The 19,283-nt window shown below is 45.8% G+C and overlaps 4 protein-coding genes and 1 non-coding gene across 5 annotated transcripts; 4 read left to right on the top strand and 1 right to left on the bottom strand.

Annotated features, from left to right (window-relative positions):
* Positions 1-343: 343 nt before the first annotated feature.
* VC83_05818 (uncharacterized protein) lies at positions 344-1,436 on the top strand (the record flags this gene model as incomplete). Its single annotated transcript, XM_024469431.1, has 2 exons — positions 344-1,127; positions 1,219-1,436. The coding sequence occupies 2 exons, from the start codon at positions 344-346 to the stop codon at positions 1,434-1,436; spliced, it is 1,002 nt and encodes a 333-aa protein (XP_024322413.1).
* Positions 1,437-5,575: 4,139 nt separating this feature from the next.
* VC83_05817 lies at positions 5,576-5,669 on the bottom strand (the record flags this gene model as incomplete). The annotated part of the gene is made up of 1 exon: positions 5,576-5,669. It is a non-coding gene; the product is annotated as a tRNA-Leu (tRNA).
* Positions 5,670-7,660: 1,991 nt separating this feature from the next.
* VC83_05816 (uncharacterized protein) lies at positions 7,661-8,086 on the top strand (the record flags this gene model as incomplete). The annotated part of the gene is made up of 2 exons (XM_024469430.1): positions 7,661-7,675; positions 7,892-8,086. 2 exons carry the CDS (start codon positions 7,661-7,663, stop codon positions 8,084-8,086), a joined length of 210 nt encoding a protein of 69 aa, XP_024322415.1.
* Positions 8,087-13,423: 5,337 nt separating this feature from the next.
* VC83_05815 (uncharacterized protein) lies at positions 13,424-16,203 on the top strand. Its single transcript, XM_024469429.1, has 2 exons — positions 13,424-15,574; positions 15,625-16,203. The coding sequence occupies exons 1-2, from the start codon at positions 13,988-13,990 to the stop codon at positions 16,093-16,095; spliced, it is 2,058 nt and encodes a 685-aa protein (XP_024322414.1). The 5' UTR covers positions 13,424-13,987; the 3' UTR covers positions 16,096-16,203.
* A 1,093-nt stretch (positions 16,204-17,296) lies between these two features.
* On the top strand, positions 17,297-17,857 carry VC83_05814 (uncharacterized protein; the record flags this gene model as incomplete). The annotated part of the gene is made up of 1 exon (XM_024469428.1): positions 17,297-17,857. One exon carries the CDS (start codon positions 17,297-17,299, stop codon positions 17,855-17,857), a length of 561 nt encoding a protein of 186 aa, XP_024322369.1.
* Positions 17,858-19,283: the final 1,426 nt, after the last annotated feature.

Genomic DNA, 19,283 nt, shown 5'->3' with positions numbered 1-19,283 from the left:
GAAACAAACCGCCATCTCTGACCTTTCACGTTTAGGAGATATTTATAGTTGGTACGTCCGTCCAGTCTCGCCCTCTGCAGTGCTCTATTCTAGACCACGCCCGCCAAGAGTTCACTGCTTCGTCACATTTCCCTTGGCAGCCCTGGGACGAAACCTCCCCTGCCGTCCTCCCTCGCTCAACATAATAACTTAAACACAACAACAACAACTAACACCGCATCCCCAGACCTTCTCCAACCTCACCATCACATCCCACAACCTCACCACGACACCACACGCACCGCCCGCCACCCACCCACCCACCGGCCCCAACACAACCTACCGACCTACAACAACCACGCCCATGGCCACAACAATAACCATGCACGCCCCGTCACCCATCCCCGCCCACCTCGCCGCGGCCCTCTCCTCCCTCCCCACCCGCCCTCGCTCACAACTGCAAAACATCGAACTCCCCCCCATCCGCCAAGCAGTCCCCGAAATCGACCTCGCCCCCGCCCCCGTCCCCATCGACGCCCGCCCCTCGAGCCCTTATGCACAGAAACGGCGCCTGCTCACCCCCGAGCCAGAGCGCCGCGGCAGAAGCGGAGGGGGGAGCAGCGGGATGCAGACCCCGTATCGCACCAGCCCGAGGAGTACGATGATGAGTGCGCCCGGGGCACCGCCGGGACCGCCGCCTATGACGGTTTTTGCAAGTGCGGCGGATCAGATGCCGTATCCCGGCCGCGGATACCCCGAGCCCGCTGCACCGAGACTATTTGACCCTCGCGCCGACTACGCGTCGCAAGCCTACAGCCGGGATCGTTACGACGCCCAACCCTACCCTCCGCCCTCGCAGTACACGGTTTACGACGGCGGCGGTGGCGGCGGCGGGAAGCGCGGGAGGGAGTTCGGGGTTAGTGTCAATGGGAATGGGTATCCGCCGCAGAACTATGTGGCGGAGACGGGGTATGGGGTGGAGGGGATGGGGGATGGGAAGAGTGGTGGTGGTGGGCGGAAGAGGAGGGGGAATCTGCCGAAGGAGACGACGGATAAGTTGAGGGCTTGGTTTGTGGGGCATTTGCATCATCCGTATCCAACCGAGGATGAGAAGCAGGATTTGATGGTGCGGACGGGGTTGCAGATGAGTGAGTTTTTTCTCCTGTCCTTATTTTTGTGGTGGCTTGCTCGGCAAGTCACGCTATATACGAATAGCAAGCTAACCACTACTTTTTTTAGACCAAATATCAAACTGGTTCATCAACGCCCGCCGCCGCCAACTGCCCAGCATGATCAGCAATGCCCGCGCCGAAACAGCCGCCAACGCCAACGGCACCAGCGGTACCTCCAACGGCGCTGCCGCCGCCAACTCTGCCAGGGATGAGAGCGATGGCTCCAGCTACGGCGGGGAGTACGGGACTGAAGGGGGCAGTCCGGGGAGAGGCGGACGCTTGTGATCGGGGTGTACTTTTACTTTTTGTTTTAAATTTGGTGGCGGGAGGGGGGAAAAGGGGTTATGCATTTGTTGGCGCTGGGGTTAGGGGCCGGGGCGGGGTGTATTATAGGCAGGATAGATGGATGGGTGGGATGTGGGATTTGACGATGGATGCGTGCATGGAGATTGGGTTTTGGGTCGTTTTTTTTTGCTACGGCTTTGGGGGTGCTTTAGAAGAGAGATGAGGGAAAGAAACGACCAACAAATAACCCTCTAATTTGATTCCAAGCAGCTTGCTTCACGCAGCTTGCCCGCTGCTCCCTCTCTTGTCACCAACGACATGGTCGTGCACTGATGACTGGAACCGGTAATAAAAACAAATTGCACGAAAATAGCTATACTGTAAGGAACTAACTGATAGAAAGAGCTAAGCCCTCCCGCCCCTTGCTTCAAATCAGATAAGTCTAGATCAACCCCGCGCCGCGTGGCCCTAGCATCGCCGCAGCCATCGCTGTTTCGTAGTTTCACATTGAGACACTATACGCATTCTACTGCTATTTTGTGCACATCTATCTGGTACCAGCGTTCCCGGAACCGGAAGCCGGAACTGGAATGCATCCGACCGGGTAGTCTTCGGGGATTCGTGTAGCTTGACTGGGGGGGGGTGGAAAGACGGGGATGAGGGGTTGCATTCCCACGGAAGGGCGGCTGGGACAAAAGGAGGGCGGGAAGGGGGAGGGGAGTGTGCTATATTAAGCTCCTGTACTAATAAAGCAAGGAAGGACGACGAGGGGTATGCCCCCCTTGCCGGGCTCTGTTCAACTAACTCGTAGATAGATAGATAGTATGGCTGGAAGTGGTGATACCTGAGGTATTCTGCGAAAGTGCGCACTTCAGGACTAATATGGGCAAAATGCGCACAGCTGGGATGGGCCCTACCTATTAATAATGCCAGAGGTGTTCTGTGAAAGTTAATGCCAAAGGCATTCTGCTGAATGTGCGCACTTCTAGCACTGATATAAGCAAAATGCGCATAACCAGAATGGGGCCTACCCATTAATTCCCGAGGCATTCTGAATGGGGCCGGCCTACTCATTAATTCCTTGGGCATTCTGCGAATGTGCACAACTGGAAAGCAGCTACACCTAAGGTATTCTGCGAATGTGTGCACCTCGACTACTAATCGTCGGGACTGCCTGTTTGCTTCGGTCACAGTCGGAGGAAGCGAGTCCCCCTGTAAGCACGTGTCCCCCCGTAAGCAAGTGTCCCCCTGTAAGCAAGTGTCCCCTCTCAAAATCCACCACATACCAGCCACCAATCACCTACCACGCACCACCCCACTACGAATAATGTCTGGTCAGAAAGCTGCTCTACGTGAGGCAAAACAATGGCTCCTTCAAAACCCAAATGAAACAGCTTCAGTTGCAGCTATGATCTTCAAAGTGCATCCTAATACCTTACGACGATCAATTAAGCACAATTCGTCATAGTGGACAGAACAAGCTCCTATCAAACACTCAACTCTCAACTATTTCACAATGGATTCTTCAACAATATCAAAACGGAAAGACAGATGGTGTACCTCCTTCTAAAAGTTGGATGACAAAATTCCTTAAGCGTGAGCTTGTTAAGTTTCATACTATTAACTACAAAGCTAATTTCAAAGCAACGGACAACTGCACATGAGAAATCAGTTGTCATTAATTGGTTTTAATGATATAAAGGATTATTGCAAGAGCATAAGATCAAGTCAAGCAATATATGGAATATAGACAAGACTAGATTTCGAATTAGGATTCTAGGTAGAGAGCAAGTTTTAGTTCTAATTAGAGTTTATGAGCTATACACACCAAGTCCTGAAAACTAAAGCTTAATTACAGTTGTTAAAGCTGCTTCTGTAAGTGGAGATACAATCCCACCTGTTCTTATTATTCAAGGAATAATAGGACAGAGAGAATTCTACTATATATCAATGACGAACTTGCTATAGAATGGCTAAATCACTTTATTAAGCATACTTCAAGTACAAAAACCTCAGAACCAAAGGCTTTATTACTTAATTCTTATACAAGTCACCATTATCCTCCCTTTGCTATTCTTGTAGAGAAACACCATATCTACCCCTTTACATTTCCATCTCATCTCACACACATTTTACAACCTCTTGATGTTGGAATTTTACAACTATATAAGCATTAGCACGAAGTTGCCGTTTAAGCAGCAATACAGAAGTTTGATCTACAATATGATATCTCTTCATTTATACGAGATCTTCTATAGATTAGAGCAGATACTTTCAAACCTTAAACTATCATTTATGCTTTTTAAAAGGCAGGAATTGTGGCCTGTGAAAAGTGTAGTTTCTCTTACTAAAACCTAGAAATACTCAAAGCTATTACAAGAGGATAAAACACAACCTTTGCTACCTATGTTGAAGAATTCAGAGAAGCAACTTTACGTATAGAAAGATAAGTTTACTCCATTGTTAAGTAGCCTGTTAAAACAGCAATTTCATACTTCATTGCAAGGGATTAAATACAAGAGTTTGATTATTCTATGCTATAAGGACAAGTTTAAGGGAGTTAAATTCGCAAAAGCAGAAGCCATCGTACACTTCAATTTAGGGGTGCTTTAACTGTAGCTCATGTATTTTCTAGGATTCATCAAGGCACAAAAGGAGGTTGACAAGCAAGAGAAGCAAGTTGCTAGAATAGCAAAGTGTCATACTGACATTCGTTGCACTCAGTTTGCTATCAAACTCAAGAGCAAACTTAGAAATCTCCTCCTCAAACCTACAAGTCACCATACATATCTTGGCTTATCACACCAACAACAGAAGCAATACTACTCAACGATTGCTGCAAACTCTTCTAATACATCTGTTTATGCTACATACATCACGGCATATCATTTGGACACTCATTGAACAAGTTATTAAGAAAATCTCCTCCTTAAGGGGGTGGGTCAATACTACCACATGGCATATCTCTACCAACTAGAGGCCTAGGAACATGAACGATAGCTCTAGAAGCTTCTACAACCCTCTATGATTCATTACACGTCATCGCTCCTTAGTTACCCACAAGATTGGTTAAGTTATGACATAATTTGTCTATAGGTACTCTGACCTTGGACCTCCTTTTCACTTCCTATAGGCTAGGAACCCAAGAGATGGTTCTATGGGATTCTCTTACGTTCACTACATGATTAGCAAGCTAGTTGTGGGTCGCACTTGATTTCTAATACATTTACCAAGCCTGGTTAGTCATGGAAAGTCATGGAAAATGAGAGAACTACACTCCTTTGGCATAAATAGGATTGCCCTTTCCTTAAGAAAGGGCAAGCAGGCAATACAGTAAATCGACTATCACATACTTCCCCGTCTTTTACAAGCTTCCAAGCATTCATCTTGTTACTCCTTGTTTCTGAAAAGTCAGTGAGGTGTTAACCTCTGACTTACCCCTGAGTTCCCAGACTCAACATTTGTTGCAACTTGTCTAACCCACTTCACCACATCATACACCTGATTGCTGCGTTGTGGAATAGTCTAAGCTACAACCCTTTGGCTCTGTTTCCTAAGACAGTGTGTTGTCTTAGTAAAATCATCCCTTCCTTGGGTGGCTAGATTCTCATATCTGGTGCACCCACCATTACATCTAGGTCTAAAATATACTGTTGGTTATTTGCTTAGGTCTTAGCTCTAGGAGTGTGGCTGTTCATTCTGTGGCACATAAATAATTTAGGTACCTTGTAGAGAGTAGTAGCTTTTTTCAGATGCTTATTTTTTTGGCAGATTGGATGGCTTTAATAGCTAGCATGATTTTCACTTCATAGGTTTGTAATGGCATTGTTACATTGTGGTGGAAAAGTATATAGGAATGAAGATATAGGATTCTGCAGAAAAGTAGGTGATTGTGCTGCTTAGTGATGAAGCATGTTAATGAAGCACGTTATACCATCTATATGTGTAAATATTAAATATAAATTGTGTTGATATATAATGATATAATCTATAGCTATTAAGGTGCTTAGTGTCATACCTAGTACAAGTGATAGCAAGGCTCTCTGTTTGTAATCATAATTAAACCACACTCTATTAATCAAACACCTAATTCATCAAACTACTAGTTTGAAGGGTAGGAGTAAAATTAATGAAACAAATGACAACTAAAGAGATTTAAACTCTCGCTCTTTTAAACTAGTAAATCACCTAATGACCTAAAACTATCGCCTTAACCGCTCGGCTAAGTTGCCTATTTGATAAAGAATACCATAGACGAGTTAGCTCCTTTAGGGCCTTCTCATCCTAAAACCAAAATGGGGTGTCGAATGCTAAACTGACTACACAACTCCATTGTACACATCCCATCCATCCCAACTAGTTCTCTACACTTAGAACCCATCCTAGAAAAAAGTAAATAATAATACCAAAGGAATTCTGTAAACAGAATGCTTCTACCATTAATAGGCAGGCCCTGTTCTAGCTTTGTGGATGTTAGCAGTAGCTGTGTGTACATTTGCAGAATGCTTTAGGCATTAACATGCAGATTATGCGTAGATTCTACGTAGTTAGTAGTATAAGTGCATACATTCTCAGAATGCCTCAAAATCTGTTCTAATTCTACATAGCTAGTAGTAGTAGATGTACATGAATTTGCAAAATGTGTCTAGCATTAATAGGTAGGGCCTATTCTGGTTGTGCGCATGTTAGCAGATATTAGGAGTAGAAGTGTGCGTATTTGTAGAAAGCCTCATTTTCTAGTTGTGTATATATTAGTAGATACTAATCATTAGGACCGCCTGTTCGCTTCACTTACAGTTAGAGGAAGCGAGTGTCCCCTAGTAAGCAAGTGTCCCCTCTTAGGGCAAAATAAGTAGGTATCTTCACATAGAAAATTATATAGAAGATACTTCTTCTCATTCATTATACAACGTGAAAACTACACTCTCCTCATCACTTTCATCAGAACCATCATCTCCTACCATATCTACTACCTCTATTTGCCCAACTACCCCTTCTGCTTCTGCTTGTGCTTCTGCTTCTGCTGTTGCTTGTGCCTTTGCTTATGCCTCTAGATCAAGAATGGGAGTCAAGAGCTCAATTACTATAAACTCTTTTACTCGAAGAAGCCATGCAACCTTTTTCTTTCGCTCTTGCTCTCTCTTCTGTACTTTAATCCTAGCTTGATGTAAACCCTTCTTTTCTTGTGATGCTTCTGCCTTTGTGTAATGGTGGGTGCACCAGATATGAGAATCTAGCCACCCAAGGAAGGGATGATTTTACTAAGACAACACACTGTCTTAGGAAACAGAGCCAAAGGGTTGTAGCTTAGACTATTCCACAACGCAGCAATCAGGTGTATGATGTGGTGAAGTGGGTTAGACAAGTTGCAACAAATGTTGAGTCTGGGAACTCAGGGGTAAGTCAGAGGTTAACACCTCACTGACTTTTCAGAAACAAGGAGTAACAAGATGAATGCTTGGAAGCTTGTAAAAGACGGGGAAGTATGTGATAGTCGATTTACTGTATTGCCTGCTTGCCCTTTCTTAAGGAAAGGGCAATCCTATTTATGCCAAAGGAGTGTAGTTCTCTCATTTTCCATGACTTTCCATGACTAACCAGGCTTGGTAAATGTATTAGAAATCAAGTGCGACCCACAACTAGCTTGCTAATCATGTAGTGAACGTAAGAGAATCCCATAGAACCATCTCTTGGGTTCCTAGCCTATAGGAAGTGAAAAGGAGGTCCAAGGTCAGAGTACCTATAGACAAATTATGTCATAACTTAACCAATCTTGTGGGTAACTAAGGAGCGATGACGTGTAATGAATCATAGAGGGTTGTAGAAGCTTCTAGAGCTATCGTTCATGTTCCTAGGCCTCTAGTTGGTAGAGATATGCCATGTGGTAGTATTGACCCACCCCCTTAAGGAGGAGATTTTCTTAATAACTTGTTCAATGAGTGTCCAAATGATATGCCGTGATGTATGTAGCATAAACAGATGTAGTAGAAGAGTTTGCAGCAATCGTTGAGTAGTATTGCTTCTGTTGTTGGTGTGATAAGCCAAGATATGTATGGTGACTTGTAGGTTTGAGGAGGAGATTTCTAAGTTTGCTCTTGAGTTTGATAGCAAACTGAGTGCAACGAATGTCAGTATGACAACCTCCACATGTAGAGACTCCGTAGAGCAGCTCTCTTGCCTCAATCAATTAATCAACATCACATACATCAATGCACTGTCAGGTTATGAGCCCGGGTCGCGTATGCACCCATATAACAAAGCAGTCATTGGTTTGATTCAACAATCAACTTTGTGGAAGTCATTGGAAAGCTCTTTGAGTATCCTCACAACTTATCACATATCAACAAACCTGTCGATCTCACCTCAACCAAGGCGTGTCGACAACAACATCAACAACCACCTCAACCCCACCCTTTCCTCCAGATCAAATTGGCTAACTCAAAATAACGGTCAAGATGGAGAAAGACCCCAAGATTCCGAAACTTGAAGGCTCCAAGAACTACAAGACTTGGAGAGCAACCTTGCGCATGTACCTCGAATCACTCTCACTTTGGGACATCGTCTCAGGCCATACAACTCAACTCCAAAAGCCTAACATCCTCGAAGAATACCTCGATGAAGATGGCGAATTCAAAGACTCAAAGATTTAGGCTCGCATCGGAGCTCAGAGTCTCACTTACAACAAATGGAAAGCCAACGATGCAAAAGCTCGACTCGTCATCGTCACTTCAGTTCCAGCTACACTCACTGCACAAATCCAAGATCTTGAAAGTGCAAAGGAGATGCTCGACCTCATCACAACCCGCTGATACAGAAGGTCCTGTGCAGATGCTAGTGCACTATACAAACTGGATCAACTGTACATGGGATGGCAAGGGACTGGATAAATTTATCAACAAATGGTCATCACTCCTGCTGCAGCAAATGAAGCCAAATGCGACATTACTGACACCGTCAGAACTCTCCAGTTTATCCACATCCTCTCCAACTTCTATCCTGTTTGGGCTGCTACTATGAGACAAGAGTTTCGCAATGGCAAAGTGCCAGACATCAACGACTGCATCAACACTGTTCTTGATGAATCAAAGCAGAAGAATGATGGAAACCTTGTCAACTTTAATGGTCACAACAAGGAACATACAAAGTCAAAACCACAACACTGTCAAAACACACGTGACAAGTGTCCATGCTGCGGCAAATCCCATACAGTTCACAAATGCTTTCATCTCCACCCCGAGTTGAGCACAATTGCAGGATTCACACCAAAGGCAGAATGGGTAGAGAAATACAACAATCAGAAGACGGCCAAGAAGAACTCTAAGAGAGGCATCATAACTATGGCAATGCTTCCATCTCCTGCATCTACACCTTCACTTGTTCTCTCTACTTCACAATCATGGTATAAGGAGATGTGGATCGTCGATACCGGATCATGCTATCATCTTTGCAACAACAAAGATGCCTTCATCTTGTTACAAAATATCGTCCCATTGCAAGTTGAATCCGCAAATGGATCTGTCTTTGCACGTCAAAAGGGAACAGTTCAACTTGTCACTGTTGATATGGCAACCATGTTACGCGTCAGATTACAGAAGTCTACTACGCGCCCACCATTCCTGTTAGCATCATCTCAGCCAAGGTGTTGCAGTTTAGAACAGAGAATGCAATCATCTGGATGGGAGACACTATGACGTTCCGTCTTAAGGAGACAGGGATCGAAGTCATGTACACACCATTCCATCCTACTCTTCAGCTTTACTGCCCACAAGTCATGGGCATTGGCGATCAACACATCGATCAGGGTACACTTGCTTTACCTGTTGTTCCCACCATCATCTCCATTAACATCAATCTCCTTCATCAACGCCTTGCACATGCAGGATGGGATTCCATCCATAATCTTGCAAAGCAACTTGGCTACAAGCTTACTGGAGAACAACAGTTCTGTGAAACATGCCATCTTACAAAAGCACAACAGAAGATCTCTCACCAACCACAAGAGAAGACAACTGCAGTTGGAGATCTTATCCACTGTGATACAGTTGGCCCACTTACAAACACTGGACACCGTGGAGAGAAATACTTCATTCTTTTTACAGATGATTTTTCAGGATACCGATGGGGAGAAGCTTATAAAAATAAGAGTGATGCCTTTCCTGCTTTGATTAAGTTCATCAACTTCTACCACAACCAGATGGGATCTCACATCAAGAGACTTCGCATTGACGGAGGAACTGAGTTCTCACAACAACAACTTCAAGAGGTTTGTCAGAAGTATGGAATCAAATATGAACCATCGGCTCCATACCACTCATATCAGAACGGCAAAGCCGAGACGGCGAACCATACTACGGAAGTCCGTCTCAGATCCATGATCCAAGGCAGTGGACTTCCATACAAGATATGGCCAGAAGCTTTCATAACAGCTCTCAAAAGCATGAACAGAACACCTACTCGCAAGAACGAAAATTCAAAGACACCACATCAAGTGCTTTCTGAGTTCTGCGAACAAACTCATATTCTCCCTAACATTGCTCACTGGCGTACATTTGGCTGTACAGCTTATGTTTACATACCAAAGCAAAAGAGAGTTCAAGGACAGAAGTTCCATGTCCGAGCTCAGAAAGGCAAACTCGTTGGCTACGAAGGTGATCACATTTATCGAATCTACATCCCCACGCAAAACAAAGTCATCTGCACCTCTCACGTCACATTTAATGAGAACGAAATCAATCCAGTGCACCCGCTTGCAACTTTCGACAGCGAGGATACAGATGACGAAGATGATTCTGGATATATTACTCTTAATGCTGACCACTTCCATCCAGATCTCCCTGTAGATTCGGGGGGTGTTCTTCCTCTTGATCTTCACACTCTAACATATGGGGGGGTGATTTCGCCTCAAGATTCTTCACCACAAGGATCAGACTGTGAATCTACTCATGAAGATCCTACTCCGCTTGCAAATCAAGAGATTCAACTCCCACAACTTGGTCGACAGACTCTTCTCGAGCAGGAATTTGAAGACATGTCTTTCATCGATCCACCTCCTACTCAACAGCAACAACTTGATCTACCTCAACCTGCCTTACACGAACACCATCTCCATATTCAGGATCAACCTGTCTCCTCTTCCTCTCACTCAAAACGCAAAGTTAAACAGACAGAGAAAGGTCAGCAATATACTCAAGCTTTGTAACAACAAAAAGATAATCTTGCAAAGAAGCGTCAAAACCACGGACACGCTCTCTGTATTCTTCCACCTACAGTCGCATATTGCTCTGCTGCAGGAATGGATCATAAACCAAACATTCAAAATCTTCCTCTTGAACCACGCACTTGGAAAGAGGCTATGGCCCATCCTTTTAGTGAACAGTGGAAGCAAGCTACGGATAAGGAGATCTCTCAACACGTCAAAAATCACACTTGGACTCAAACTCTACATCATAAAGACCAACGTGTTCTCCCTGTGAAATGGGTATTCAAATACAAGGCCGATGCAGAAGGCAAATTAGCTTCTTGCAAAGCTCGTCTTGTTGTCCGTGGTGACAAACAGCGTCTGGGATTAGACTATCTCGAGACATATGCAGCTGTTGTACGCGCAGCCACCTTCAAACTCCTCATGGCCATTGTTACAATCTATGACCTCGAATGTATTCAGCTCGATGCTGTCTGTGCTTTTATTAATAGTCCCATCGACAACGATAATATCTACATTCGCCTTCCACCTGGATTTCAATCTACAGATGCACACGGCCGTGCCCTTGTTGCTCGTCTTCTTAAGGCTCTTTATGGACTTAAGCAAGCACCTCTTTTATGGCAACAAGAAATCACTACATTCCTCGTTTCTCTCAGATACCAGCCTCTTAATGCAGATCCTTGTGTCTTTCAACATCATAAGCACGGTGGAATCATCATCATCTACGTTGACGATATTATACTCATCCACCGCAACCTCCAAACTGTCACAGAGATGAAGCAACAGCTCTGCGATAAATACGAACTCCGTGACCTTGGTCCACTTAACCATTACCTCGGAATGGAAATCACCCGTGATCGCACTCGCAAAACCATGCACATTTCGCAGGAGACCTATATTCAGAAAATTCTCAAGCAGTACTATATGGAAGACTGCAAAGGAGCTTCTCACCCTATGCAGCCTGATGGCGTTCATCTTAAGCCTTTTACCGGTTCAATAGATGAGAATTTACGTCAGGAATACCAGAGTATGATCGGTGCTCTTGGCTATGCTGCAAATACTACACGCGCTGACATTGCTTTTGCAACTCATAAGCTCTGTCAATTCGCAGACAATCCAAGCCAGCAACATATGGATCACGCCTTACATGTCTTGCGATACCTTAAGAGCTTTCCAGACCTTGCAATTTGCTTTCAAGCTCCACAAACCACTCTTACCCTTGATCAATTTAAGAGCTTTCCAGACCTTGCAATTTGCTTTTAAGCTCCACAAACCACTCTTACCCTTGATCAATCAAGTCCTTTTGGTCGATTTGGTCCACCAGGACTTGATTTTGTGGGCTACAGCGATGCCGCATTTGCAGACAACTCCGACAACAGAGCAAGCTCTCATGCATATGTTTTCAAAGCTGCAGGTGGCATTGTAACATACAAAAGCGGTAAACAGACTCTTACCGCTACTTCATCAACAGAGGCTGAGTATATTGCCATGACCTACGCTGCCAAGGAGGCTGCCTGGATTCAACAATTGCTCACAGAGCTTAAATACTTCGGTCCTGACCTTCACCCTGTTGTCATTCATGGAGACAACAAACCAGCTATCTCACTCACTCAGCCTATTCAATTCCATGCACGTACGAAGCATATTGAAGTTTATTGGCACTACATCAGACAGCAAGTCGCAAAGGGAATGGTCAAATTGGAATACATTGCAACAGATGATATGGTTGCAGACGGTCTTACAAAGCCATTGTTTCCTGTCAAGCATGCACGTTTCATTCAACAGCTGGGTTTGGTCAAAATGACAGATATCGAGAATATCACAATGTAAAATAGTACAATGCAATACAGAGGCACGTCTTATGCGGCCTGGGGGGTGTGAGGAACTCTGGAGGTTCTGGGTATTGAGCCCGCACGACGTGGTTGAGTGAACTCGACTAGCGAGCACCTCCACACGTAGAGATTCCGTAGAGCAGCTCTCTTGCCTCAATCAATTAATCAACATCACATACATCAATGCACTGTCATATTCCATAATAAAAGCTTCAGTTTTGGCTTATAATTACAGCCATCTTGCATGCAGACAATCTTCATCGTTGCAGGGCTAGTGCTTAACAATGTTCTACTAAATATGTTCTTTAAGAATAGCGGTGACTGAGTATTTGGGAGTTGTGGCTGTATTTGTAGTAATGGTAGAGCTATTGACAGCGAAGACTCTAATGGAGAAGGGGCTGGTAGGCGCTGTATTTCCTCATCTTCGTCACTTGGAATTACTGATAGCTCAGAGTCGCTCATTCTGGTAGAAATATCAAGTAATATATTATCTACAGATCTATTTTTACGGATCTATCTATGAGGGCGGGGTAAAATCCTCGTAGCTTGGCACCTTGGCAAATACTCGCCGAATACCTCAATTTTTGCCCGAATACTGCTCATCGCCGAATACTATTTGAAAAGCATAAATACTAATACTATTTTGGTGAACACTGGTAGTAACTTATATTAAAGAAAAGTTATTATCCCCGTGGTGAAGAATTTAGGGAAATAAGTTCAATAATCCCGATAAGCCAATAACCCAATAAGCCAAAAAGCCAATAAGCCAAAAAGCCAATAAGCCAATAAGCCAAAAAGCCAATAAGCCAAAAAGCCAAAAAACCAAAAAACCAAAAAGCGCTGGCTATCGACCCGAGTATACGCTGAATCCAGCTTTACAAATTCATATAGTTTATACTCTATCTCTACTATAGTATTGTAGTTCTCTGGAGATAATGTTCATATATTTATTCCCCGTGCTGAAGAATTTAGGGAAATAACTCCAATAAGCCTAATAAGCCAATAAGGCCTGGCTATTCGACCCGTACCTGATTATACCCCCCTGACCGAACCGCTTCACATTTTGGTACGTACCACAGATCATCTCATCCAAAACTGGGCTAAACAACTCCCGACCACGACCGCAAACATCATCGTCGACAAAACTAACCACAGCCAATCTTCAAATCGTCAATACGGCTTCTTCGTCTCGCAGTGTTGATATTCGTTCTTACAGTACTTTTTGCAGTACTTTTATAGCACATATTTGCTTCTTCTTTATACATTCGCTTCTTGTCATTCGTCCCTTCTTCAGAGCCGTTGCCCCACATTCAAGGGTCGTCGCATGGTCTCTGTCTAATTTCCCAAGAGCTTCTCTCACCGACTTACGGAGTTCGACACACATCGAACCCACAAACAAAATACACGAAACAGCCCACGATATCCAACGCACCCGCGAGAGTCGGGCAACCGCCAACATTGCATCCTCAGTAGCTCCTCCATTCTCCGCGACGAACCATACCTCGACTACTGAATATGCTATGAACCAGACCACCCCCGATGAGGAGAGCCACGAGAGCAGTGTTGGCATGCCGGGCTCACCTCCCGACCTTTCGCTCAGTAGCTCAAAGTCGTCCTTCCATTCTTCCTACCAATCCGACGACAACGGCATCCTGGCAGATGTAGGACACTTTGAGGACATTGGGCTGGATGATGCGCAGTTGGAACAAGAGACCGACGACTTCGTCGATGAGCTACCGTCACATTCCTCGGATCGATCCATGAAAGGGAGATCGAGATCGCTGGCATCCATACAGAGAAACCTGACGTCCAAGGGGAGGCCGGCTGTGCCGGGTCTAGGCCCCCATGGGCGGAAACTGGCTGGCGAAGGGCTCGGGCTGGGACTGGCGCCCGGTAGCGCAGCTCCTAGCCGCACCTTCTCAACCCAGTCCATGACCAGCCTTAGGGCGATGAACGGGCGAAATCGAAGCCCCAGCCCACTTACACAACCTGGACCATTTCCGAGGTCACCGCGGTCACCGCGGTCACCACGAATGAGCTGGCAGTCGAATCGAGAGCGCAAGTCAGCACAGGAATTGGAAAAGGAATGCGACGATGAAGATGATGATATCCCGGATGAATGCTTCCTCCAAAACGTCCCCATGTCCCCGCGCCCACCTGGCGAACGATCGGTGGACGTACCGCCAACAGCCCTCGTCCTGAAAGAGAAGATTAAGCCCGCTGGCAATGGCACTCCGGCAACCCCAGGCGCACAAGGGAGCCTGAAGCAGGACGAAAGTTTCCATAAACCGACAAGTCCATCATTCTATACGAAACCTAGACGGGCGAAGAGCTGGACGGTAGCGCTATCGGAGCTGAACGCAGAAGCCAAATCTCTGACGGAAGCCCTTGAAGCACATGCAGATGAGCAATTGGAGTCCAACCAACCAAAGCGCCCACCCTTCCTCTCAGATATCAAGCGATCCAAATCCGTAATGTCGGAGCTCCCTCTGAGACAGAACGACGTAATGATCGACCCGCTTCCTATCTCAAAAGAGAAGATGGCCGTACTGTCCCGGACGAGGCCGAGCTGGCTCCCGCCTAAGGATCCTCTGGAGGAAAAACGACATCTGAAAGAGTACCAAAAAATGATGGCGGCGTCCATGGAGACTGAGAAGAAACGAGAGGCTTCAAATTCAAGCGATACATCTCGAGATGATACGGCTAGCTCATTGCTGAGGATATGGGAAGACCACGTCCTGCCAAATTGGGAGGCGGCAACCTCCTTGAAGCGAACGAGGGAATTGTGGTGGAGAGGCATCGCCCCTAGATCTAGAGGTGCTGTATGGGACAGGGCCATTGGCAACGAGCTTGGTGTATCGGAGTCTTCGTATAATGCAGCGTTACGACGTGCTAAGAATCTCAAGAAGAAGCTAGCAAAAGGCAATGCCACCGCCGATGATCTTGTCCAAGGGAAATGGTTCGAGAGCATTAACAGGGATGTGACGACAACCTACCCCGAACTCCGCATCTTCCGTCCTGGTGGACCGCTCTCGGAGTCGCTGGTTGACGTTCTGATGGCATATGTGATGTACAGGAGTGACGTTGGATACGTTGACGGCCTAAGTGTATGTATACTGATTCCGCTGCCTGAGATCTCTGTACTGACTCCCGATAGACTGCTACAGCACTCTTGTTGCTTAATTTCCCAACACCGGCTGCCGCATTCTGCACCTTGGCCAACCTCCTTAACCGCCCGCTTCCTCTCAGTTTCCATACCCATGATCACGGCGCGATGTCCCGCATCCACTCTCTTGTCCTGGAGACATTATCCGCCAAATTCCCGCGCCTTTATAAGCACCTCTGCTTAAGTATCCAGATCGATCAACAACCGGGGCCATGCGTAAACTCCATTTTCTCGTCTCTCTTCACGAAGCAGCTCAATCTTGATGTAATCACGCGACTCTGGGATATATGGGTGTTTGAAGGCGATGCTGTCTTGGTTAGAGCTATGGTGGCGCTGATTGGAAGCCTGGAGACTAAGTTCTACGGTGTCACCTCCGCACGAGAGGTCTTGGCCATCCTAAACGATAGCACCGTGGAAGGAGAAGAAGAGTGGGTAATGGCATTGAGGGATGCTGGACGATAGGGCTTAGATGAACTGAGGCTAGTCTGATAAGTGTAGTTTAGTGTTTAATCGCTGGTACTGTATAAATGTAATTACGACATTCAGATGGCTGGTCAAATGGCCACCACGAAACCCTTTTCTGTCCAAGTGTTAAAGTCCTGTGATTTGTTTGTATTGGAAGCATCCAAACAGGTGACCGTAGAGAATATACTGCCAGGACTTGGCAGTCGCTGGCACTGTATTGCCAGGTACACCCACGTCAGTGTTGTAAAATGGGCGCACTGGCTTGGATAAACCGGGCGTCGAACCTGCCTGCAGTGGCATTGTTGGAGGCGCTGCCAACAGCACGATGTTACTCGCCGGCAGTGATATGCCTCCACATCTAGATCGTCATGATAAATGCCGGTTTCGGTGGGTCACATCGCTTTAACTCGACAGTGGTGGCTAATTTGTGCGAACAGGATCTCATAGGTGCGAGATTTGAAGTATGCTGGCTAACTACTATATGATAGAAGAAATTATCCACGAGCATCCATGTTGAAACGGCCTAAAAAGGACCGAACCAGACTAAATTCTGACGTCCACCTCCGGTGGGTGTTCTGGCGTAATCTGTGCGTGGATTGCATTTGTTGGACGACAAGCGTTGGTTTAAGCAACAGGCCTAAGTGTGATACAATCTATTAAACTGGGCTACCCCATATAACAAGAGTTTTCCCCGCAACTTCACGCTGATACCAGCGGGCATCTCGTGCCATGTTGATCTTCACTCTGTATAGAAGCGGATGATGCCCTATGTGAGAGAAGACTACGCCCACGAGGGCAGCACCCTAAGAGCTCCCCTGCTCGAGAGCCCGCTTCATTTATATAGTGGCTATATTGGCAATTACCTTAGCGAGGCAGGCGATGGTGTATTATTATACAAGGGCAAAAACTCCATATACCCAGTAAAACAATAAATAAATTCTATGTTGAACACATAATTGGAGTTTGACGACTTGATTGAAAAACTACGGGGGGCGAAGCCCCTATATATACACAGTTGGTATACAGGCTACGCATGTGCAGCGTACTACCAGGAATGCAGTTCCAACATTCTATGTACCCAGTTCCATCCCACGTGACCCGCCCAAGCCCAATCTAGAAACTCCCCCCGTTCTCATATGAGAACGGGCTGTAAACCCCCCCGTAAACCCCCCTGTTCTCATATGAGAACGGGTCAATTATGAGGCCTGCGGCAAGTCCTGGCATTATGCCCAGGCTCGCCGCAGGTGCCGCAGCGTGTGCGGACCAAGTCCGGCACAGCAGCAACAACTGCCCCAAGTGGCAGAATTCCTCCGTGATCCCGGCGAGCCCGGCGTCCTCCCTCCGAACCCTCTCTTTTCGCGGTCAGCCGTGGGGGATTCCATTGCTCGTCGTCGGGGTTGGCTCGGACACGCCAGGCACAGCCCTCCTCAGGACAAACGGCGGTTGCCCCGTCTTTGTCCCTCCTCTGGAGCCGCCAGGAGAACTTCTCCTTGATGGCCCAGTCGTTCAGGGCTCGAGGAACTTGCTATCGTCGACAGGGGCAGCGAGTTCAGCTAGCGATGTTACGATTACAGCTCACAGCTTGTCACAGCTTACGGTTGTTACGGTTGTTACGGTTGTTACGGTTATTACGGTTATTACGGTTATTACGGTTATTACGGTTGTTATGGGGATTACGGTTGTTATGGGGATTACGGGTGTAGCCTTAGCCACCAAGGTTACAACCGCTAAGCAGACAACTGTATGTTATGAGGAATAGCCTCACCTTCCTTCCTTCTTCTTCTTCTCTCTTTAGATTCAATCTAGATTACTTTTCCTGGACTGGCATCATGACTATGACCATCGTAACACAGTTCAGCCTCAAATTTGAACTAACTGAACTGTTTGAACTACTAGCAACACTGGTTAGAATACTTCTACATCCAGCTAGGACATATAACCAAAGTCTTGTGAGTAGAGAAGAAATCGTATGATCGAGAGAAACCATCTTTCCCGTTGAGGAGAGCTTGTACCCGACAACCCTCGGCTGTAGTGGTTTTGTGGTTGAAATAAGTAGAGATTGAGGTATAATAATTACTCCCTTCGGTAGTCCCCGCCTCTCGAAGACGAAGCAAAGAAATAGAGAAATCCATTTCCATGGGCTGCCCTTTTTTGCCTTGGGGATTAATAATTCCCGCCATTTTCGAAGTACTGTAGAACTTAGGTAGCGTGTAATGGTGGGTGCACCAGATGTGAGAATCTAGCCACCCAAGGAAGGGATGAATTTACTAAGACAACACACTGTCTTAGAAAACAGAGCCAAAGGGTCGTAGCTTAGACTATTCCACAACGCAGCAATCAGGTGTGTGATGTAGTGAAGTGGTTCAGACAAGTTGCAACAAATGTTGAGTCTGGGAACTCAGGGGTAAGTCAGAGGTTAACACCTCACTGACTTTTCAGAAACAAGGAGTAACAAGATGAATGCTTGGAAGCTTGGAAAAGACGTGGAAGTATGTGATAGTCGATTTACTGTATTGTCTGCTTGCCCTTTCTTAAGGAAAGGGCAATCCTATTTATGCTAAAGGAGTGTAGTTCTCTCATTTTCCAAGACTTTCCATGATTACCAGGCTTGATAAGTGTAGTCGACGTAAGAGAATCCCATAGAACCATCTCTTAGGTTTGTAGCCTATAGGAAGTAAAAGGAGGTCCAAGGTCAGAGTACCCCTATAGACAAATTATGTCATAGACAAATTATGTCATAGACAAATTATGTCATAGACAAATTATGTCATAGACAAATTATGTCATAGACAAATTATGTCATAGACAAATTATGTCATAACTTAACCAATCTTGTGGGTAACTAAAGAGCGATGACATGTAATGAATCATAGAGGTTCGTAGGAGCTTTTAGAGCTATCGTTCATGCTCCTAGGCCTCTAGTTGGTAGAGATATGTCATGTGGTAGTATGAGTGATGTCATGTAATGAATCATAGAGGGTTGTAGAGATATGCTATGTGGTAATATCGGCCCAGTAACTAAGGAGCGATGACGTGTAATGAATCATAGATGGTTGTAGCAATCGTTGAGTAGTATTGCTCTTGTTGTTGGTGTGATAAGCCAAAATATGTATAGTGACTTGTAGGTTTGAGGAGGAGATTTCCAAGTTTGCTCTTGAGTTTGATAGCAAACTGAGTGCAACGAA

The sequence above is a fragment of the Pseudogymnoascus destructans genome, assembly GCF_001641265.1.
Source record: "Pseudogymnoascus destructans isolate 20631-21 unplaced genomic scaffold scaffold_16, whole genome shotgun sequence".
Lineage (NCBI taxonomy): Eukaryota > Fungi > Ascomycota > Leotiomycetes > Thelebolales > Thelebolaceae > Pseudogymnoascus > Pseudogymnoascus destructans.
This window is presented reverse-complemented; position numbering and strand designations above follow the sequence as displayed.

Bases quoted from the DNA above. Each gene is read 5' to 3' on its own strand.
- VC83_05815 (XM_024469429.1), top strand. From the start codon at position 13,988: ATGAACCAGACCACCCCCGATGAGGAGAGCCACGAGAGCAGTGTTGGC. The intron at 15,575-15,624 runs GTATGTATACTG...GACTCCCGATAG, and splicing joins GATACGTTGACGGCCTAAGT to ACTGCTACAGCACTCTTGTT.